Source organism: Thermothelomyces heterothallicus, assembly GCF_042370625.1.
Source record: "Thermothelomyces heterothallicus CBS 202.75 unplaced genomic scaffold P884_scaffold_12, whole genome shotgun sequence".
In the NCBI taxonomy this organism is placed as follows: domain Eukaryota; kingdom Fungi; phylum Ascomycota; class Sordariomycetes; order Sordariales; family Chaetomiaceae; genus Thermothelomyces; species Thermothelomyces heterothallicus.
This window is the reverse complement of record NW_027192573.1, coordinates 172,206-194,124: the sequence shown is the minus strand read 5'-3', so window position 1 is coordinate 194,124 and position 21,919 is coordinate 172,206. Positions and strand designations below refer to the sequence as shown.

The following is a 21,919-nucleotide window of genomic DNA, read 5'->3' as shown; positions in this document are numbered from 1 at the left end:
TCGCTGGTTCGATGCGGAATTCGAAAGTGGTGACCTGTTGGTATCACGACGTAATGTGCAAAGACTGCAGGAAGTGCGTGCGTCTGTTTTGCGAAATGCTGCGTATGAAATGATTCAGGTCACGGAGGCTGGTGAGAGCCGCCGAGCTGCCGCTTATAATCTGTCGGCAAAGTTGGAATTCTCAACGGGTTCCTGATGACGTAACATCAGCCACTGTGTGGTAGCACCGCTAGCAGAGCCTCTGCTCGAAGTGCAATCCGAGCCGCGTCATCGCACACAAAGCCGGACTTTGCAACACCATGCTCGCCTTCATAGTCAGGTCCTCTGAATAACTGGAACAGAGCAATAAGAAAAAAGGTGAACGAATCACTAGCAAAAGTGAAAGCTTGATTTCGTCCAGGTTCGAACTGGAGACCTTCAGTGTGTTAGACTGACGTGATGACCAACTACACCACGAAACCATGCAGTCGTCTTAATTGTAAAGCTTTGAAACCTATATAGTCAAGCATGCAATTGATCAAAGCGTTCTATGTGATTAGATTGGAGAGGAGAGTTATAGAATGTTGAGCAATATACAAGTTTCAAAACACTCTTCCATCAGTTCTCTCTCTTATTACTAGGATTAGCGTAATATAAGTCCACCAGAATCCGTGACGGTCTTGTATGTCCAGCCTAGAGATGTGGTAGTAGCTGGAGGAATCTGATTATTATCTCTTTCCCGTATCTTCACCTATTTATTAGACGCTATTGATCAGAATTTCTCCTTTCTTTTGATATCATTGATTCTTATTGCTTTACTTCCACTTCTTCTCTTACTCTGTCATGCTTAATTATAAACCCTTCTGAGGTGAGCGCTTCGAACAAGGCACTGTAGTATACTATACCGTTTCACGCTTTGAAGGATCCTGGTACTACCCAGAGGTAGTACCCGACCTTCCTCGATTTAGGCATGAGATGGACGAAAGGGACGAGATGGCAGCGCAACCTGGAAAATAAGGCCATGTGCCGGCATGGCATGTATTTCGCGAAGGAAACAGAGTTCCTGCTACCTGGTGGAATGAACAGTCACTGCGCGGTCTTACATGGAACGCGCTCACCACCCAGTTCATGCGGCTTCATGGCGTATAGCGATCGCGTAGGTTAATATCGAAGGAAGTCTTGGGTCAGCAAACGGCACTGAAGAGAGGGGTTATTAGGCACACATTGGTAGCGACGGGTCTCAATAGACTACAATAACAATAAGTAATAAACGTAAGGTCCCAATCTCGGTATTTACCGACCTTCCTGGTCACTTTCATGCAAGGCGATCGGCATCGCAATCGGGTTACCAGAAGTTGTAATGACGGCAGCCAGTTGACGCCAATGTGCTTGAACATACAGTTTGTTGCAGAAGCCTCCTTGCTAGGTCCAGCTGGATGTGGCCACCTCCAGGAAGAATACCTTATGCAGTCCTGCGGACTGCTGTAACACCCGGACAGATTCGCGGCATGAAGTAAACAATTTGAGAAGCCCATGTCTGAGTTGAAGAAACGGCACTACGAACGTCTGCGAATACCTGCAAAATGCGATGCGAGAGGCAGATGAGGCATGGAAACTGCCCCGGCTTTCGTCGCATAAAATGACCATTCTCATCTGTCTCGTGCCGGATTCGGACCTAATCTTCTGGCCAGTTCATTTCTCTGGCTCCAGGTAGTCACTCTGATCTTCTCGCGTTCAGGTCCAGTTACTGGATTACACGTAACTAACCCGCGAGCTAATTCACCTGTGACAAACCATTCATCAAATCCCACCAAGTGCCGGTTATTTGCGAGCCACGCGACAACTCGTCCAACTTGCAAAATGGTGAAGCGCAGCGCTTCCGTCACCCGACACCACTGGTTGGCGGTCCCTGTTCATTTGGCCCATTTAATGGTCCTAATGTTGACTTCTGCCAGTCCGCAATGCCGCACGATTGCAAACCCTCGTTGTGTCAGTCAGCAACACTTCCTCGTGTGCATGGTTCATCTCAAGCTGTATCCCCGATTGTCTCATTGGTAAGAGGTCGAGTAGCCCCATCTTCCCTTATTTCCCGAGCTTTAGTACTCTAACCAACGATTATCTATGTCTCCCAGTGTGCAATGCATAAATCAACTCAGACGGAGGGAGCAAGAGGAACGCAAACAACGCGAGGAAGCCAGGAAATCCCAGAAAAACGGGCCGTTACGGCCAACACGCCAGCGGTCCATTCCGTCCACTGGACCTGCCTTGGGCGAAGAACCCGCTACGGCTGAAGACCTAGGCAGCGGCGGCTCCCGGGACAGCGAGGCCAGGCCCGAAGACGACATCCAGGACAGCTTGACGAGACTAACCATTACCGACACACAGTCGGAGCGAGCACAGCCACTCAACACTCCTCCCATGCCCAACAAGCCCCCAGAAGGGTCTACCGCATCGGATTTGTCCTTGACTACTGCCGCTGCCGGTGTCTCGGGGTCCCAGAAGCTGCCGAAGGCCGTTGACCGCCGCCGCCGCCGCAAAAATAACAACCAGGGCGGTCACCGCATCGGGAATGGCTCTGGCCCTTCCGGTGACCGTCGACGTCCGACAGCAAAACGGAACAAGAACGCCAAACGTAGTCTTGACGCAGGCAATGATTCTGGTCGTCAGAAGGGTGGCTGGGACTCGACAAGACCGACTATGAGCCTTCAGCCGCTCTCACCAAAGGCACTGTAAAGCAACGCTCCGCCCCCACGAAGCGCTCTGCCTTGCCTAATACGAAGAGTGACTTTGGCGGTGCGTGACCGACACGACATCGCGACATTACGGGAGGGAAAGGGATAGGGCGTTTTAGCCTTGGAGATACCTCGAGAGAAACCTGATCTGCTGCCATTCCTGTTTTGAGCTCTGGCAGTCTGTCTCTTTCAACGAGCTTGCTGGGGTATCGAGGTATAGCTGGAACTCTGTCCTGCATTGGTCATGCTCGTCAGCTGTTCTCCTATTCTCTACTTGTCCTCTATCATCGCCCTTCCGGGACATGAGTTCGGTATTGAGATAAGGAGGAAGGGAAAGAGGAGGCTTTTGGCGTTCGCGGGAGGAGGAGATAAACACGACTCAGTATTCGCTATGGTCGGTGTTTGTAGTGTGCACATATCATGATATCACGGCTTCCGGACATCCATAACCAGGCGTTTGCGATGGCGTTTCTCTCTCCCTCTCTCCCTCTCTCTCCTTTTCATTTTTCGTATACATATACATATATGTAAGAAGAGCATGAATTTGTACTCAGTCCAATCTCATGTTTTCTTATTCCCTCAATTAGCAGCCCTCTGGCTGTTGATCAGAGGCTGAAGCGCATATCTGACCACATGACTTTTGCGCTGCAGACCTTGTCCTGATGACGAATCAGGTTGCGTACCCGCCTGGCACGCAGAGGTATCTTTGTCTCTGTGGTGAACGTTTTGCTATGTTTCTTTTGCGTCAATTCGCCGTGCAGTGGTGGGTTGGGTTAGTGCGGGCACTTGCTGGCCGCAGCAACGTATGCCCGCCATGGTAACACGCACTGGATGTTTGGCGGGATCAAATCGTGTTGTGAATTATTTTCGGGGCTGGCAGTTGCAGCATTGTTGGGCAGACTCGCCGACCCGAGAGCCTGCGCGGGCACCAACCATCTGCAAGTTCAGCTAAGTGTCGCCAACACATGCCCCTCTTTTGGAATGCACGGGGGCTGGGTGGTATCTGAGCTGCATGGGCCATAGTGTGCTGTCTGCCTGTATTTGTACGGAGTATGGATCACTGCATGAACGGACTGCATCCATACATCCATCCATGCACGATGGCATCGGCGATGGGCGAGTACAGGCGGTGAACTACCATTATCACAGGTGGAAAATAAATGGTTTACTTGCCACAAGATTCCGAGGTTGGTCATAAGACTGCAGAGGGAGAGCTGGTTCCATGTTCAGTTTAAAAGACATTGTTCTACTTCAGGCTCTGAGACTTTTCGGTGCTCTCTTTGATTTGAGTGGGTGGTGCGACTCTGTGCTTGTGAGTTGTCTGCCTTCCTTGTCTGGTCAGCGTCCCTCTTCGCACAGGAATCCTGCACCACAAAGTCGAGCTCAGATTCGTTCAGACTGCGCAGTCATGCCGTGGGAATCAGCTACATGCTGCACCACAACCAACAACTAACTGGAGGCGCAACCAACAAAACCTGGTCCACCAAAGCATGTTCACAAATTGCGGTCAATGTCACTGAGATAAGAATGGACCTGCACGCGCTTTAAAAAGTTGGTATAGCGAGACAAAAGAACAAGAAGCCTACACTACTTTCAGGGCAAGGAAAGGCACACTTGTGATACAGCTTTGCACACTTATTCAAAGCAGACACTAATGTATGTACAGTTCAGGAGTACACCAACTACAAAGCGGCGTATGTATGTATGGATGTATGTATGTATGTATTTATGTATGTAGGGAATGTAATCCGCAACTCTACTGTATTGTATGTACATACATACCAGTTTAATAACCGCCACAACCGCTGGCCGGTGTGTTCCACCAGAGGTCAGCACCGCGGAACATCCATTACCAGTAAAAAAAAAAACAGGGGCAAGCCACAATTTTAGGTTACAGGCGCGTTCTCATTGGTTGTTACCGCTGACAATACTTTAGATTGATCTAAGGTCAACTGCCAAGCCATTTAGCTTCTCTCGGCAAACCCTTGGTTAGGACCCTGGAGCTTGGGGGGTAGAGAAGTTGAGGTGCCATCGTCGAGCGCAGCCTCACGCCAATTGCGCGCCCCGTCGGGCCCAGGCCTCAGCCCGTTTGCTTCTCAAAACGGCCCCCCGCTCCAGGGGCTAGGCTGAGCATTAGGAAATGGGACCAGGGGACGAAAAAATGCAGAGTGCTAATTAAAAGTCGGGGGGCCCTCTCGCAGTGAGTGCTCCTTTTTTCCCCCCAATCCACATTCCCGCGAAGCCGATAAATACATAGCGTCGTGGTTTCGCGACTTGTTTCTCGCCGACTGAGTTCCGCTGTGCTGTCTCGGTTGCGGATTGAGAGCTGCCCACGAGTGCGGGCTTTGTGTTGAACAACTTTTCGCATCACCACAACCGGCTACGAGGCTCCGTGTAACTTACAACACATCTCGAACGAGAACGAGTCGTCGATCTGTGGAGAGTGAGGATCTCGGGGGGGCTGCAAGGGACCGCCAGCCATCACCGCCGATTGACGGGGGCGGATCAAACAAATCGGGAAAGTCGCGTTGCAGATAACTTACAGTCTCGGATACACACACCAGTCGTACGTTGCAATCGCCGCGAGGACCCGGCGAGTCAAACACCTTCAAAATGCGCGACGCCGCCGTCCTCTCGTCTCTTCTCCTGGCCTCGGCCACCACCGCCCTCGCATCCGCCGCCAGCCTCCTCGAGTGCCTCCACACGCGCAGTCGGGACCTCGCAGCCGCCGCGTCGTGCGGCCACGAGGCTTCTCTGAACGACTGCTTCTCGAACCTCCCCGTCACCGCCGAGCCGGACCTCCTCTCTTCGGCGCTCGAGAGCTGCTTCGTCAACGCAGGCTGCACGGCCGCCGAGTCCCGGATCGAAGCCCTCCACGTCCTCGAGCAATGCGACAAGCAGCTGGCCGACCTCCGCCACCGCCGCCGTCGCCATGACGGCCCGGTGGCCCCTGCCGCCGCCGCCGCCAGGGAGCCTCTGCTCGAGGACCGCGCCGCCGAGCCTCTGCCCGCGGGGATCACGGCCATGAACCTCCCGCGCGAAACCTACGCCGCCATGGCGGCCAGGCAAGACGACGCCACCACCACCGTCGGCACCGAATCCCCGAGCTCTCCCTCCCCCTGCTTCACCGACGTCACCAGCCATACCACCACCTGCACGATCAAGACCGACGGCCCCTCGGGCAAGGAGATGTCCTGCTACCCCACCGCCATCGCCACCCCGAGGTGCCGCGACGGGCTCATCTGCACGTCGGACGCGCGCGGCAACCCGTCGTGCATGTACAAGCACTCGCGCCTCGAGACGGACGGCATCATCATCGCCATCGTCTTCGCGAGCGTCATCGTCATCTCCGTCGTCTCCATCTGCTTCCTCTGCTGCCGCGAGCGCCGCGAGCACCGCCGCCTCGAGCGCGCCGCCGAGGCCGCCCGCATCGCGAAGGAGGCCAAGACGCAGGCCACCGTCGCCGCCAAGCGACCCGGCCCGTCCGTCACCGGCCCCGTGTCGGGCGCCGCCGTCGAGGGCCAGCCGCTCATGTACCAGACCGGAGGCGCCGCCCCGTCGTCCCCGGGCGCCCAGCAGCAGCAGTTCCCCCAGCAGCAGTATGCCGCTGGCAACCCCTTCACCGATGCTGGCCCCGACGGGCACCCTCTCAGGTGAGCGGTGGCGTGCGAAAAAGGAGGCAAGGGAGGAAGGAAGCCGCGGGCCGTCGGCCGAGCGTCACGTAGCGAAATCATGTTGTGCTTCAGCAGTTTTGTGGTTGGGTGAGCCGCTGCGTTAATCGCTCTCGTGACGCTCTGCTGGGGAAGGTAGGAAGAATTCTGGGGCGCGGTCTGAAGCTCGTCGTGTCGGAGAAAGCTTTATCTGCTGAGTTTCTTGTCTGGTAACTGTAACTTGCTTGGGCGAGCGGCGATCCTTGCATTATGTTAGGGTATCTCCGGGATTGTGATGGTCGAGCTCTCGTGCCCTCGACAGTGATGGCAATTTTGATCTAGGAAAAAACAATATGCATGGTCGCAATCAGGGCAGGGACGAGAAAGGAGTTGTTTGATCGAACCGTCACGGGGCAGCAATGCTGCACTCATTTAATCGCTTTCCTTCGCTGATCAAAGACTACTTACAACACACTTTCCGGTGAATTCCTATCAGCTATTCCGCGAAGAAGTACCATGGCACGGCAAGGTCATGGTCTTCAATCTTTTTTTGGCTCTTTGTACCACCCTCATTAGATGGGAAGTTCCAGCCATTCAGAAGTCTCGGTCCACGAGCATCGATCGGATGCTTTGGGTTAACCGACGAGGAAAGGGGTATTGGACCCGCTTGCTTCCCTCATATTCCTATGAGCACTGTCCCAGAACTGCGCGAGCACTGTGGCCGACGACCACTTCTAGCCTTTGCCGCCGGCCTGATTTCCTCCGTTACCGCTAGCCGGGCTTCCAGGGTGGTAGCCAACCGCTAGCTGGACGGGCTGCGGCGTCGGCCTTTCGTCGCCCAGAACGAACCTGATTAATTTGCCACCTTGGTCATCGTCGCGAACATCGAAGCTGCCGCCACCATTGACCTCGTTGCCTTCGGTCTCGCAAATGTCGAGCAATTCCTTCTCGTCAATAGCATACCCGTGGGTGAACAACTCAACCTGTGCCTTGATCTTCTCTAGTGGGATGAAGGCGTCTTTCGGTTCGGCATGGCCCTCAGTGCTCCCGCTCTCGGCATTTGCAAGCTCCTCGCAGGCACGGCGGAGCATCTTCCGCACGGCTACCGACCTCGGCTCGATAGGCCGGTCGACGACGCCCTGTCCTCCAAAAGTTGTAGCTGAGGGCATTGGGTGGCCCCAGGGCATGCTCATCGGGCCATGGACACTCAGCGGATTAGGGCCGAATCCGGGAGGCGGCGGAGGGCCAAAGGGGTTGGGCGGTACCGGACCAGGAGGCCCCCATGGGTTATGCGAAAACATGGGATCCATCCCGAAAGGGGCGATTGGAAACCCTGGGGCTGGGCGGGGCGCCGGCGCTGAGCCACCCCGGGAGAGACGTCCGGGGAAGTCCTGAGGGCCATCATCCAGGTCGTCTAGAAGGGCACGGCTTCCTAAATGCGCCTCTGGTTCTGGCTTCGATAGTCCAGCCGAAGGTGACCCGCTTGAAGGTCTTTGACTTTGCACCACACTGGCTGGCCTCCCTATTGGGGTGGGTCGGCTGATGGGCTGTGATGCGCCGGCATCAAAACTCCCTGAACCATGGCGTGAATGAGGGGACGGGCTATCCTTTGGCAGGCCGGGAGCCATTACTTGGGCCATGCTCGGCACTGGAGAGTCCATTGGGCCGTGGAAACCTGGAGGAGGGGGCAAGGGAAACCCTCGGTTTCCGCCCGGCCCGCCGAATCCAGGGGGCATGGGCATCATCCCCGGCGCCGGTCTGAACCCAGGCATTGGAGGAAACAAGGGATCGCGATGGATGGGGCTAGCGAACCCAGGAGGAGCCTGAGGCAAGCCTGGCGGGTAAGACATTGCAGCACCCATGGGAGGGACGCCGAAAGGGCCGTGCTGAGGAGGCGGTAGCTTTGCGGGGAAGCTCATCGGAGACGCAGAGTGCGACGGCGGCTGAACGCTGTTTTGCGAACAAGTTCCTGGGGCTCCAGACTTGCTTGGAGGCGCTATCGGCCCGGGGCTCGCTTGTACTGGCGTGACCGGGTGAGGGGATGGGTTCTGGCTGGCCATAGACCCCGAATTTGAGGCAGTTCCTGACGAAGCCGGAGGGGCACCTTGTTGAGATGTCTGACGCGCACGCATGGGCGTTGGGGCTTTTGGAAGCGCGGGTGTGGCTACCGGGACTTGCGGCGAGGCGTAAGCTGCTGGCTGCTGCGGGAGCACCGGCACCGCGGCTGCAGGGGCTGCGGGAGGTTGCTGGGCGGCGGACCGCTTTGGAAAAGTGGCAGGGACTGGAACGGCGGCCGCGGGGACTGCGGGCTTTTGAGCCGTCTTCTCATCCTTTTTCCGCTTTTCCTTGGTATCCTTCCCCTCCTTGGCCTCCTTGGCCTCCTTGGCCTCCTTGGTCTCCTTAGCTTCCATAGCTTCCTTGGCCTCCCGCTCTGCCTTGGCCTTGGCCTCCTTTTCCCGTCGCTCACGCTCCTGCCGTTCTTTCCTCTCACGTTCTTTCCGCTCCTTTTGCTCGCGGGCTTCTTTCTCTTTCAGGCGCGCCTCCTCGCGAGCCCTCTTTTCCCGTTCCTTGGCCTCACGAGCCTTGCGCTCGTTTTCTTCTCGCTCGTGTATTTTGCGTAGGCGCTCCGCTTCCTTTCGCTGGCGCTCCTCCTCCTCTGCCTTCCTCTGAGCTTCCTTCTTCTTCCGCTTTTCTTCCGCTTTGGCTCGTTGTTCCTCGGCTTTGCGGGCCTCCTCGGCTCGGCGTGCTGCTTCTTCGGCAGCTCTCTCAGCTTCTTTACGAGCACGTTCTTCGGCCTGGGCCTCTCTCTTCCTGGCTGCCCTGTCTTTTCGTTTTTGCGCCTCCTTAGCCTTCTTCGCCTTTCGCTGCGCATCCTGTTGATTTTCCGCCTCGATCTCCTCTAGTAGCTTCGCTTGACGTTCCTTGGCAACCTTTTCCCGGTAGGCTGTCAGAACCCTTTGTTCGAACATCCTAGCGGCGAAGATTTGGAACATCCGCCTGCCTTCCTCCATGCGCTGCTCCTCTGTCATAGTGTCCTGTTGTGATAATGTATTAGCAATCTATATCTTCCGAGCAAGAAAATGACGGCGCATTAAGAATGTACCTCTTCATCTTGACTGTCGTATTCTTCCTCATCATCCTCTTCATATTCTTCCTCTTCATCCTCAAATTCCTCCTCATCAGGTGGGGGCGGGTGACCGTGCCCGTAGCGGTCGCCATTTGCATGGTCGTATCCCCGTTCGAACTGCCCCCTTGCATCCTCTTCGCGGGCCATGCGGCGCTCCGCGAGCTGCTCCATCATCTCGATGAATTTTTTCCCGTCATTCTTGAGCAGGTCGTCGGCCACCGTCAAGATGCCGCCTAGAGAAGATGAGCCATAAGCGTCATTGCCAGTCCCCGAGAAGGGATAATAACTCTGTAAGAATGATGGAAGAATGGGGAGTCTGTCCCTACCCTGCACAGTCAGGCTATTCCCGAAGTTGAAGAAATCGGCAGCGTAGTCGGATCGGTGCAGTTCTTCAGAGGGCTCTTGCTCATCTTCGCTGTACATGTCGTCTTCCAGCTCCTCCTCGCTGTAGACTCCCTCTCCTTCTTCCTCCCCTTCGCCATCGTCCTCTGCCTCGGCTTCCTCCTCCTCTTCATCCCCCGCGTCGTCCATGATGCGACCGCGAGACGGTTGGTGATTTGAATATCGCGAGTGGAGACCGCGGGGTCGCATGCCTCCCATCGAGCCAAACGACCTGCGGGGACGCAGCATCGGAGGCCCTTCGCCTTGGTTGGGGTGGTTGGCGTACTGCTCCAGCTCTTCATAATAGGCGTCATAAAGACCCTCCAGTTCCTCCTCGATGGCCGTGCGCTTCCGCCCGCAGACCGTACAGCTGCACGTATGCTTCTGCTGCTCTTTCATCTTCTTCAAGACGGCGTCCTTTTCAACCTTGACCAGAGACTTGCGCTCACTTTCACTGAGCCCCAACCAGAACTCCTTGATTCGCTCGCGCTCCTCTTGTGAATTCGTGTTCCATATCTTTTCCTTCGACATGCTTCGGCGGTCATGTTGCGAGGACGGTTGGGTGTGGTTTTGAGCGTTCTGCCGTTGTCCGTTGTCGTTCGAACCTTCATGGGCCTGCCCTGCTGCATTCTTCTTCTTCTTCTTTTTGGATTTTTTTGACTTCCCTGAAGCGGGTTTTTGCGCAACTCCGTTCTGGTACGGTGTCTGGTCCTGTGAATCATGCTTGGCGCTTGGCTCCTCGTCATCGTCCTCGGGTTCGGCATCGGCTGATTGCTGATCGTTTGTGCGAGGTGGGCTAGGGAGGCCGTTGGTGGCCGAGTTCTTCTGAGCTTGTTCCGCAGCTGCCTTGGCCGCCGCCTTCGCGCGCCTCTTCTGCTTCTTTCGGTTTACGGGCTGAGCAGGTTCAGTCCCGGCGGCTGCTTGCGCTGCGGGATTGGCAGCGGAAGAGGGCGCCGTGGTCGGGGAGGGTTGGGCGGAAGTGACAGGCGTGTTCATTTTGGGAACTGTGATAAACTTGGACCCGTCCTTGTTTGTATATTTTGCGGTGCCCTTAGCGGTCGGAGAGAGAGGGACAGTGCCTGATGGCGCCGGTGGGTTTCGGATTCCCTTCATCCTCGTTTGTAGACTGCGACGACGACTCGGTAGAGAGGGATGATGAGGGCATGAAGCAGGGCCGCAGAGAGGTGCAGCAGCTCAGGAGGCCGAGAAAGAACTAAAAAATTGTAAGTAAGTCGCGGGTGTCGCATGGAAGCTCGCCAGGCAATGTGGAACGTTTCGGGCTCAACCACTTCAGTGCGGGGGAGAGAAAACGGAAGGACGGAACTGGGGAATATCAGAGTCGCGGATGTCGGATGGGATGCCAAGTTCGAGTAGGAAACGGAAAATAGGATCGCAAGACTAGGAAGCAGGGCGGGTTGGTAACGGGGGTGAGGGACATTGTTGGGTGAACCAAGGGCAGGTCGGCGCCCAGGCAGGAAGGCGGGAAGGCAGGGCTGGCGGGTTGCGGGCTAATCGGCAGAGGGGTCGAGCGGACTCACAAAAGATGCTGGGCCGAGGACGTCGAAATGGGGCACGAGGAAGGTCCGTCTGTCGAAGGGCCGGTACTTCACTGCAGAGAGACCGGGCTTGCTGCGCAGAATACACGACGCGGGCCGGAAATCTCTGGCGGGCTTCGGAGCTTCGTCGACCTGTTCTGTTCGAACCTGGTGCGCTGCTGTTGGATTTGTGGTTCCTGCTCGGCACTCTGCAGCGGTTCGTTCCCCATCTGTGAGCGCCTATTGGCTAGCTGCCACACGTGATTCTCCCAGCCTCGCGCCAGCCAGCAGCCAGGGCGAAATCTCACTGAGAGCGTAACCTGTAATTCTCGAAGTGCCTGAATTTGATTACTAGCATTGTACCAGTTTTACATAGTTACCGCGACAGCCTCAGCCTTGCCTCAAATTTCCAGGATTCGGCGGACTCTCTGGCAGTGCTACTGTTGACAGAAGGAACAAGTGTGCAAGCGCTGCTTATGTACGTGAATCATCCGACTGCGTATGTTAGAGACTAAGGAAATCAATTTCAAGAATGAATACCCGAAGGTCCTGGTGTACGGAGTTCTCTAACCTGGCCACAATCTTCACTACCGAACTTGTTCATGCCTTATCTGGCCTCTGAGTACCCTCATACCAAAAGGCTGTTTGGCAAACAGTCCGCTGTTGTTCTTATAAGTCGACTGGTCCGAGGTACGTTAAGTACCTTAACATAGAGGGCGAAGTGAAGTAGATTTGGCTTTATTGGAAGATTGAATACTAAATGGTCTCGAAATTTAGGAACAACCCATTGGAACTCTGTCACTGAGAATTAATGTTGGTGCTAGTCCTCCTCCTGTCTTTACGGTCTTTAACCCGCATCGACTACTCCATGGTGGCTGAACCATCCATTAGGTACCTGGGTCGGCCTCCGCTCTAAAGTCTTTTTTTTTCTCTTTTCTTTTCTTTTCATTTCTCTCTATCTTTCCTTATTTCTTGATTGACTCTTGGGAGGGAAGAAAAAAGGGTGCTCAGTTGAGCCTCTCAACTGAGCACACGGACCGAGGAACGATCCTCCTGTCTCATTCTGGCATTTTCAGCTATTGTTAGCCAATGCACCAAGCGCCTGAACTGTGTCCTCCTTGACAAGATGCGCCAGTGCTTATTCGTACTCCAGTATTGCCAGAAACAGTGATTAGCAGAGTTTCAACTGAGAAGACGTAACCGATTGCCGCACTCGTCTTCGGGCCTGTAGAGTGTTTAGGACTCCCTCGCAGCGGCGCTCAATTCGGATCACACAGCACAGCCTCACCCCGCCCCAGTCTTCAACACCCCCCACAGCCTATCAGACCCCTGATCCTCGATGCTCTGACACTTGAGCACCATCACGGTTCTCGGCCCACCACATCGATACGACTGGTTGTTTAACCTACTGCGTACTATGTAAAGTGGATTGCGGAGCGGAGGGATACGAAGCAGGTTCGGACAAAATGCGGTCGTGAGAAAGCTGTTGTCCAGTCGAGCTTAGAGGACTTTTACAAATGCTGAGAGTATCAGGCAATTATTTGTCCAGGAAGACGACGGCCACATCAGTCCTCCATGTAAACTGGAGTAACTAACTGCCCAAAGCGTTCTCGCACAGCAGCGACCATCCAATGCCCAGTGCGGGAAATTAGGGGCTAAAAACCACCTAGTGCTACGAGGAGAGCCCATTTAGCGACCACGTGGCTCACTTACTGTTGAAGTTAATGAAATCAAAATAACACTTACCATGTACTCTACACCACTGTGTCGCAAGTTCAGGAGCTACAGGTCATAACGATGTTGTCTAGTGTACCTAACGCGCGACTGAAGGATGAGGAAGGAAGATGGATAATATAGGAAGGAGGCCGCAGCTGTTGAAGATCAACAGTCAACTACGCGATGGACGAACCACACTATACTATTCCCGTGCACAGTACGCAATAGGTCTTACACAGCAGAACGGGCACCCCGTTATTGCGCCAATCGCGTTGGAAAAGGAGGGAATCCGCAGCAGCGCAGCAGCTCGACGACTGCAGGAACAGGGGCCTTCAGGTAGGAATTATGTAATTGGCTACCGACCCTCTATCAACCCGCTGTTCCCCTCGAAATTTCCCTAGGACCCAAGTCCTGGGGCAGGCGCATCCGCAATGTACGGATTACTTACTACTAATCACTGACTCTCACATTTCAACGACCGACATCAGTCCAGATACTCCGCCAACGATTGCCACCTTTTCTTATCGAGACTGCGCACGACAACAGGACCCGAGCGACTCGACGCTCCCCCGTCCGCTTGCCGGCCATGGCGAATGATGGCAGCTCCCAGAATGTCATCCGCAGGTACGCTTCCCAGCTCACCGAGCGTGGCACTGCGGTGCCTGACCGTAGATGTCTCCTGAAAGCCCCCTCGTTCCGACCGATTTTTTCTGACGTGGCCGACCGCCCAGGAAACTCGTCATCATTGGTGACGGTGCTTGCGGCAAAACAAGCCTGCTGAGTGTCTTCACACTTGGTTTCTTTCCCGCGGTGAGTACCATGTTGTGATCGGAAGAAGGCTCCCTGCTGCACCTGAGCTAACATGGGAAGATATAGCATTACGTGAGTAGCCCATCAACGCCACAAACAAAGGAAGCATTCGCTTTCGAACCCGACAGCTCCCCCGACTTTATCTGTCCTCCGCGAATCTGCACCTCCATGCCGATCCTCCAATCCTAACCATCCCGTCTTCCACAGATACCAACTGTTTTCGAAAACTACGTAACAGATTGCCGAGTGGACGGAAAATCGGTCCAGCTTGCGCTATGGGACACGGCCGGACAGGAGGATTACGAACGGTTACGGCCGCTGGCCTACGCAAAAGCACACGTCATCCTGATAGGTTTTTCGGTCGACACGCCAGATTCCCTAGATAATGTCAAACACAAGGTGGGCACACAACCACATATTACGGTTCCCTTGCCTCTCGTGGCCCGTCCAAGCAGCGTACTGTCAAGCCGGCTCTGCGGTTGGACGTCACTGCCTTGTGTAACAGCCGTGCACGCACGAGAAACCTCTTTGCTCGTTGAGCAGCGAGGTCGACCGGAAGGTGATATGCTAACCAGAACGGCCATAGTGGGTTGTGGAGGCACAAGAACGTTGCCCCGGTGTTCCCATCATCCTTGTCGGCCTCAAAAAGGATCTACGCGACGATCCGGTGGCGATTGAAGAGATGCGAAAACGATCCCAACGCTTCGTTTCTCCGGCAGATGGCGAACACGCGGCCAAGGAGATCGGCGCCCGCAAGTATCTCGAGTGCTCCAGCCTCAGTGGCGAAGGTGTCGACGACGTCTTTGAAGCGGCGACAAGAGCGTCACTGCTCATGTTCGAGAAGAGTGAAGGAAGTGGCTGCTGCGTCATACTATAAGGAGCCAAATAGGCGAGGGAGGTGCTGAATGACAGGAGTCTGCGGTTCGTCTCGCACCCTAAACGATTCTAACGGTCGAGAATGACGAGAGCTCTTGCAGCTCGTAATCACGCGAGAACGAGCTTCATCATAGCGCCAGGCGAAGATGCCCCTGCGAGCTGTCCCCGAGCATACTTATCCCGAGGTTTAGTCGTACCAAGTCGGCTTCGAGGCCACTCGAAGCCGAAGTTGGGGTGGCCACTCAGTCTTATTTCTTTTGTCGGACGCCCATCTGCATAGCGAGGCTAGCGAGTCATGACCCACCCTGTATTAATATGCGATAGACTTTTTCGTTCCCTTTTTTTTTTCTTTTTGGCTGACGGTCTTACGCAGGGCTCGGGTACAGGATGGATAATTACAGCAAGGGTTGGGCGGTAGCGCTGACAATGGGAAGGATGATTCAGGAGGAGGTCAGACTGTCAATCCCAGACATGATCATTCAAGAGTCTCAGGTTGTCAACTAGCTACGATAGGACACCGAAGGGGATCGTGGTCGACAAAATAACCCTTTATGGCTTGACGGACAGTTGCCCTTACGGGGGCTAAGAAGGAAGGTTTGACTGGATAACGTGTTTTGATGGGGTATCGATACGGAAGACAAAAGCTCGACTTTCTTGTATCAAGGCTTCGCCCGCCTCGCTGTCATTGATATGGTACAAGATATTCTACATCGACCAACGCTTTCAAATGCCAGACGCCAATGTTCAACAGCTCATGGCATCCCGGCCGCCCGGCTGGTGCTAACCATCGATGCATCCTACAAAACCCTTCCCATTGACACCGCAAACAAACGGCCTTCGTCCCTACCCGTCCACCACTCACCGCTTCCAATCGTGGTTCCACGCCACCCTGGCTGGCGTCTCGGTCTGCGCCCGTGCGTACTCAATCGGTATTCCGTTAAGGCCGTAAACACCTTTCTTCTCCATGGCCACACGGTACAGGTAGCCCTGGTCGCGCGTGCCCGGGCCTGACGTAAGCCGCAGCTCCTCGCAAGCGCGACTCATGCTCTGGTACTGCCGCATCAGATTCCGCTCGCGCGCCTCGCGCTCCCGCCGCTGGAAGAGCATCCACGCCCGATGGATCGTCCAGTGCCGCAAGTGCCGGTTGCGGGCCATCCGCAGCGGCGGCGGGATGCGCCTGGGGGAGAGCACTGCGAAGTGTTTAAGCATGTTGATCATGCGCGGGTCGCGCTGCTCATCGCCGCGTCCGCCTTTGCCTTTCTTCTTAGCCTGTGCCTTGGCCGCTTTGCTGGCATTTTTCTTGGCGTCATTTCCCTTGTTCTTTGACCCTGGAGGGGCGAGGGCGAATGGAGTGGTGGAGAGGGCGCGGGTTGATGGCGCGATGCATTGTGTCGTCTTGAACGGGGCGGACGGGCTGGACGCTAGTGTGTTTGGCCGGGAGAGCAGTCGGGAGGCAAGGCCTCGAAACGAGAGGAGGGATAACGACATTTCCGCAACTATGATTGATGCCGCCGCTGGTGTCCGTCTCGGCTTGATCCAACGACCTCGAGGGGGCGAATTCGGGAGTTGAAGCTTAGGGATCCGTGCTTCGTAGGTTGCGGCAGCTCGTCGTCACAATGGGGGCTAGAAGCCAAAAGCTTCACTCCCGTTTCCTAACAGGCTTGTTCGCTGACGGTGCGATCGGTACGGGGTTCTATTAAGTTGGTGCGGTGCCGCCGTGCTCGTCGCCGGGACTCGAGGCGCGGTCAACGCTTCACGGGAAAATTGAAAAGTGAGCCAACCGCTGGTCCGTGCCGGGTAGCCATTGATCGCCTGTATGCACATACGTGTAACATAGTTACCATGTGGGCTACAGGGGTCTGCGTACTACGTGCATTACGGACGTTGAACGAGCGTTTGTGTTGTACTTCGAGCAATGCACATATAGCAAGTATTATATGCAATATTTACTCTGGGGCATTAAGTCACTCCAGCTCGGTGTCTGCTATGGATTGACAAAGCTCGTGGTTCATTAAATCACTGCAGCTTATAGTGACGCCTCAGTTGTATGAATTCACATACATATCACTTAGTCTCCTTTCTTTCGTCTCTCTTGTTCTTCTGGTTGGGAACGGCGTCGTCTTACAGAACCATACGCTGGCCGTAACAGTACAGATTTCACGAAGTCGATACGTGCATGCAGCGTAGACTAGTGACTAATTTTCATTTTTATCACTGTATTGTCCCGAATGTAATCGCTGCCCTCTTCTTCGTTCAAACCAGTGTATGCAGTGATAGGATATGTTAAGCAAAGTAACGAGCACGCTAAGCTTAGACGCCCAATGCGTAACGGCAAAGTAGAGGACTTTTAGTGTTGAGACAAACATAATTGGTATGGTAGAGCCAAAGAGGGCTTCGTCTGTCCTCCTGCCGAATATCGCTAGTGTTCTATCTATGCACATTGCATGCAATCCGGACTCCTTAGCTGTGTGTAAGGTAAACTATGTCTTCGTGGTAACTTACAATGTATGAACGGTGCGCTGTATGTACCTGAGGTACATACGTTACGTCAATAGCGTGGCTTGCAGCTTGTCAAAGGGCGCGTCCCCCGCTGTAAAATTTCAAACAGTTGAGAACCCCGCCCTCCGGTCCTCGCTCTCGATGACTCGCAAAGACCGAGCCCAGTGAGCTTTGGCTCTCTGTTAGTTCATCCATCACAAACCCCTCGTCCGCCTTTGGTGTCGTCGCACGTCGTCGCCATGGCGCATCTTACTCTCGCAGGCGGTTCTTGCTTCACGGCCGCTGAGGCCCAGAAGGTCAAGGACCAGATCAACAAGGTCGCGCCCATCAAGGCTTCGAGCGTGCGAGGGTCCTGGGTCTACTATGCCCACGTCGAGGGCGACACTGGCGCCGCCCAGCAAAAACTCGCCCAATTGCTTCCTCTGCCTACTGAATCCGAGCTGTCTGCCTCTCACCTGACGCACATTGGTTACGGACGGCAGTGGTACGTGACTCCGCGGTATATCTCGCCGTGGAGCTCCAAGGCCACCAGCATCGCTCAGGTATGCGGTTTCGAGCAGCAAATCCGGCGAATTGAGCGCGGCCGCATCATTGCCATTGAGTTCGAGCAACCTTACAACGACAAGGTGGTGCCCTTCCGCGATGTCCTGCACGATCGCATGACCGAGACGCTTGCGATCGAAGCTCCCGATCTCGGCGCCATGTTCGCTGAAAGCCAGCCTGCTCCTCTCGAAGTCGTTGACATCTTTGCCGCCGGTCGCGATCCTGCGCAGGTTTTGAACGAATACAACAAGGCGCGTGGGCTGGCTCTCGACGAGTCGGAGGTAGAGTATTTGGTCGAGAAATTTAGGCAGTTGGGACGCCCGCCGCATGATATCGAGCTGTTCATGTTCGCCCAAGTCAACTCAGAACATTGCCGCCACAAGCAATTCAACGCGAATTGGACCATTGACGGAATGGCCAAGGGAAAGACGCTCTTCGAAATGATTAGGAACACCCACAAGGTGACTCCTGACTTCACCGTGTCTGCATACAGCGACAATGCGGCAGTTATGGAGGGTGAGCACGCCAACCTCTGGGCTCCTGATTATTCGACCGGTTCTTGGAAGCTTCACAAGGAGCCTCTACATGTCCTGGCCAAAGTGGAGACGCACAACCACCCCACTGCCATTGCCCCTTTCCCGGGCGCCGCTACTGGATCTGGTGGTGAGATTCGTGATGAAGGAGCCGTTGGAAGGGGTTCGATGCCAAAGGCTGGTCTTTGCGGTTTTTGGGTATCCGACCTGCTAATCCCAGGCCATCGGGCTCCCTGGGAAATCGATGTGGGCCGACCGGCGCATTTTGCCAGTAGTCTCGACATCATGCTCGAGGCTCCCATCGGAAGCGCCCGTTTTAACAATGAGTTCGGCCGTCCTTGCCTTACGGGCGCCTTCCGCACGCTACTCACAGCGGACGACACCAACGCGGAAGGCGAGTTCCGTGGCTATCACAAACCGATCATGATCGCTGGTGGTGTTGGCATGGTCAGGGAGAAGCATGCGCTTAAACGGCCGGAAGACGTCAAGGAGGGTGCGCATGTCATTGTCCTCGGCGGCCCGGCCATGCTGATCGGTCTTGGTGGCGGCGCTGCATCCAGCAACGCCTCGGGAGAGGGCAACGCCGACCTTGACTTCGACAGCGTCCAGCGCGGCAATCCTGAGATGGAGCGCCGCGCGCAAATGGTCATCAACACTTGCATAGCCCTGGGCGACAACAATCCGATTGCGATGATCCATGATGTTGGCGCCGGCGGTCTCTCCAACGCACTCCCTGAGCTTGTCAGGGATGCCGGGTTTGGAGGCCGGTTCGAACTTCGTCAGGTCGAAAGCGTAGATAAGGGAATGAGCCCGCTCCAAATCTGGTGCAATGAGGCCCAGGAGCGTTATGTCATCCTGGTGAACAGCGAGGGCATGGAACGATTCACGAGCATTTGCAGTAAGTTCGCTCCTCTCCCATGCGCTCTCAAAGCTTGACTGACAAGGGTTAAGGACGTGAGCGCTGCGGCTTTTCGGACGTCGGAACCGTGCTGTCCCGCGAAGTCGACGGTGTCTCCAAGTTGATTCTCACCGACAGAGAATCGAAAGAGTATCCCCGACCCATCGACGTCCCCATGGACGTTCTTTTCCCTAAAGGCCGGAAGTTGGAGCGTATCGTCAGCTCTAAGAAGCCTGCGTGGCCCGTTTTCGACCCTGTCGCTAGCCTGAAATCGGCTACCGACAGCTCACTGGCCGATGCAGACCTCTTCAAGCAGGCAGTCCAGCGCGTATTCTGGATGCCCTCTGTCGGTTCCAAATCATTCCTGATCACAATTGGCGACCGGACCGTCGGTGGCCTTACAGCTCGGGACCAAATGGTCGGGCCTTGGCAGACACCGGTTGCCGACGTCGCCGTTACAGCCACGTCTTTTAGCCTCAATGGCGTGAGGACCGGTGAGGCGATGGCCATGGGTGAAAAGCCCACTCTTGCCCTCATCTCTCCTGCCGCTTCCGCTAGGATGGCTGTAGCCGAGAGCCTGCTCAACCTTGGAGCAGCAGACATCAAGGGCGGCCGCTACCGCGGTGACTTGCGGCGCGTGAAGCTGTCCGCCAACTGGATGGCAGCTGTAAACCATCCGGGAGAGGGTGCTGCACTCTACGAGGCCGTAGAAGCGATCGGCCTGGACCTGTGCCCGAAGCTGGGCGTCAGTATTCCCGTGGGCAAAGACTCAACGTCCATGAAATCGTCATGGAAAGACGGGGAGACTAAGAAGAGTGTGACCGCGCCGGTGTCAGTCGTCATCTCCGCATTTAGCCTGGTTGAGGATATCCGGCGCACCTGGACGCCCCAGCTTCGCCGAGTCGAGGATGTGGGCGAGACCATCCTGCTATATGTCGACCTTGCGCTCGGCCACAAAGCACTCGGCGGCTCCGCTCTCGCTCAGTCGTTGAATGCCATCGGACATGAGGCGCCCGATGTTCGGGATGTGGATCTCCTTAAAGACTACTTCGATGCGTTGGCCCAACTTCACGAAAGTGGCATCGTGCTCGCCTACCATGACAAGTCTGATGGCGGCCTCATCACCACTATCGCTGAGATGATGTTCGCTGGTCGGTGCGGTGTCGACGTCATGATGGATGGCATCGCTGCTTCGGGGAGCCTGAAAGACATGGTCGAAGCTCTATTCAACGAGGAGCTTGGTGCCGTTTTCCAGGTTCGCGCTTCTGACGAGACGAATTTCAAGAGGTGTTTCGCCACTTGTGGCCCTCCTGCTGGCCTTATCCGGAAGTTTGGTGTCATCCAGCCGGCGTCCAAGCAAAGCCTCACTATTCGGTACGGCGAGGGAGCGCCGTTTATCAGCCTCGACAGGGCCGAAATGCAGCAGTGGTGGGCCAAGACATCATACGAGATGCAAAAGTTGCGAGACACCCCCTCGTGCGCCGAGTCCGAGTATGCCACCATTCTGGACTCCGAAGACCCCGGTCTTTCTTACAACCTGACCTTCTCGCCCACTGAAAACATTGCTCCCCTGACAGCGTCCATCGCCGGCTTTTTCGGCAAGATGCCCCGCGTAGCCATTCTCCGCGAGCAGGGAGTGAACGGCCACGCCGAGATGGCCTTTGCCTTCCGCGCCGCGGGCTTCGACCCTGTCGATATTCACATGACTGACATCATCGCGGGCCGCTCGCTGTCCGACTTTGTTGGTTTGGCCGCTTGCGGCGGATTCTCATATGGCGACGTGCTCGGCGCCGGCCAAGGTTGGGCCAAGTCAATTCTGCTACACGAAAAGGCTCGGAGTGAGCTGGCCGCCTTCTTTAACCGCAAAGACACGTTCGCGCTAGGCGTCTGCAACGGCTGCCAGATGCTGTCCCGGCTCAAAGAGCTCATCCCGGGCGCCGAGCACTTCCCGACCTTTGTCAGCAATGCCTCGTCGCAATTCGAGGGACGCTTCAGCATGGTTAAGATCGAAGACAACCCGGCTCGGCCGTCTGTCTTCTTCAACGGCATGAACGGCTCCAGCCTGCCGATTGTTGTCTCTCACGGCGAGGGCAGAGCCGAGTTTGATTCGGATGAGTCGTTCCGCGCCCTGGCGGAGGCGGGTAGCATTCCATTGCGGTACGTCGACAACAGGCTGAACGTCACAGAGCAGTATCCGTACAATCCCAACGGCAGTCCCGGGGGTGTGGCGGGCGTCTCGAGCAGCGATGGCCGTGTGCTCGCCATGATGCCGCATCCGGAGCGGACTATTCTGGCGGATGTAGCCAGCTATGTGCCGGCCGAGGAGGTTGCCGAGTGGGGTGAATTTGGACCTTGGCTCAGGATGTTCAGGAGTGCGCGGAGGTGGGTAGGTTAGATAAAACTGGGATGGTGCTTGAGGCGTCGCGAAGAAGAAACATGGAAGGAAAAATCGATCATGGACGGTGGGTTTTGCGGACTGTTTCTATGGGTCTTATGGGGGCACTTTTTCTTGCTCAGCTTTGGTATCACTCGTCACGCAAAATAGACAACGTCAGGGAAAATCCGGCTAGAGGTCGGTGCAAAGTCTTGTGACGTGTCCATCAATCGTGTAAGAATGCTCCCGCGCAAGGTAGTAGTTGG

General features: G+C 55.5%; 6 protein-coding genes and 1 non-coding gene across 7 annotated transcripts; 4 read left to right on the top strand and 3 right to left on the bottom strand.

Moving 5' to 3' along the window:
- Positions 1–387: 387 nt before the first annotated feature.
- On the bottom strand, positions 388–461 carry P884DRAFT_t94. The gene has a single exon. It is a non-coding gene; the product is annotated as a tRNA-Val (tRNA).
- A 1,479-nt stretch (positions 462–1,940) lies between these two features.
- Positions 1,941–2,712, top strand: P884DRAFT_269949 (uncharacterized protein; the record flags this gene model as incomplete). The annotated part of the gene is made up of 2 exons (XM_069442310.1): positions 1,941–1,972; positions 2,136–2,712. 2 exons carry the CDS (start codon positions 1,941–1,943, stop codon positions 2,710–2,712), a joined length of 609 nt encoding a protein of 202 aa, XP_069297216.1.
- A 2,470-nt stretch (positions 2,713–5,182) lies between these two features.
- P884DRAFT_243846 (uncharacterized protein) lies at positions 5,183–6,810 on the top strand. The gene has a single exon (XM_069440340.1). The coding sequence runs from the start codon at positions 5,325–5,327 to the stop codon at positions 6,366–6,368; it is 1,044 nt and encodes a 347-aa protein (XP_069297215.1). The 5' UTR covers positions 5,183–5,324; the 3' UTR covers positions 6,369–6,810.
- Positions 6,811–7,095: 285 nt separating this feature from the next.
- On the bottom strand, positions 7,096–10,865 carry P884DRAFT_269947 (salt tolerance down-regulator-domain-containing protein; the record flags this gene model as incomplete). Its single annotated transcript, XM_069442309.1, has 3 exons — positions 7,096–9,396; positions 9,465–9,721; positions 9,815–10,865. The coding sequence occupies 3 exons, from the start codon at positions 10,863–10,865 to the stop codon at positions 7,096–7,098; spliced, it is 3,609 nt and encodes a 1,202-aa protein (XP_069297214.1).
- Positions 10,866–13,706: 2,841 nt separating this feature from the next.
- Positions 13,707–14,807, top strand: P884DRAFT_200968 (P-loop containing nucleoside triphosphate hydrolase protein; the record flags this gene model as incomplete). Its single annotated transcript, XM_069438328.1, has 5 exons — positions 13,707–13,744; positions 13,852–13,930; positions 13,997–14,002; positions 14,138–14,329; positions 14,517–14,807. The coding sequence occupies 5 exons, from the start codon at positions 13,707–13,709 to the stop codon at positions 14,805–14,807; spliced, it is 606 nt and encodes a 201-aa protein (XP_069297213.1).
- Positions 14,808–15,478: 671 nt separating this feature from the next.
- P884DRAFT_259837 (mitochondrial 54S ribosomal protein mL40) lies at positions 15,479–15,990 on the bottom strand. The gene has a single exon (XM_069441386.1). It carries the CDS (start codon positions 15,959–15,961, stop codon positions 15,665–15,667), a length of 297 nt encoding a protein of 98 aa, XP_069297212.1. The 5' UTR covers positions 15,962–15,990; the 3' UTR covers positions 15,479–15,664.
- Positions 15,991–17,439: 1,449 nt separating this feature from the next.
- On the top strand, positions 17,440–21,845 carry P884DRAFT_224270 (CobB/CobQ-like glutamine amidotransferase domain-containing protein). The gene is made up of 2 exons (XM_069439588.1): positions 17,440–19,279; positions 19,333–21,845. Exons 1-2 carry the CDS (start codon positions 17,545–17,547, stop codon positions 21,672–21,674), a joined length of 4,077 nt encoding a protein of 1,358 aa, XP_069297211.1. The 5' UTR covers positions 17,440–17,544; the 3' UTR covers positions 21,675–21,845.
- The last annotated feature ends 74 nt before the right edge of the window (positions 21,846–21,919 follow it).

Bases quoted from the DNA above. Each gene is read 5' to 3' on its own strand.
- P884DRAFT_243846 (XM_069440340.1), top strand. From the start codon at position 5,325: ATGCGCGACGCCGCCGTCCTCTCGTCTCTTCTCCTGGCCTCGGCCACC.
- P884DRAFT_259837 (XM_069441386.1), bottom strand. From the start codon at position 15,961: ATGGCCCGCAACCGGCACTTGCGGCACTGGACGATCCATCGGGCGTGG.
- P884DRAFT_224270 (XM_069439588.1), top strand. From the start codon at position 17,545: ATGGCGCATCTTACTCTCGCAGGCGGTTCTTGCTTCACGGCCGCTGAG. The intron at 19,280-19,332 runs GTAAGTTCGCTC...ACAAGGGTTAAG, and splicing joins ACGATTCACGAGCATTTGCA to GACGTGAGCGCTGCGGCTTT.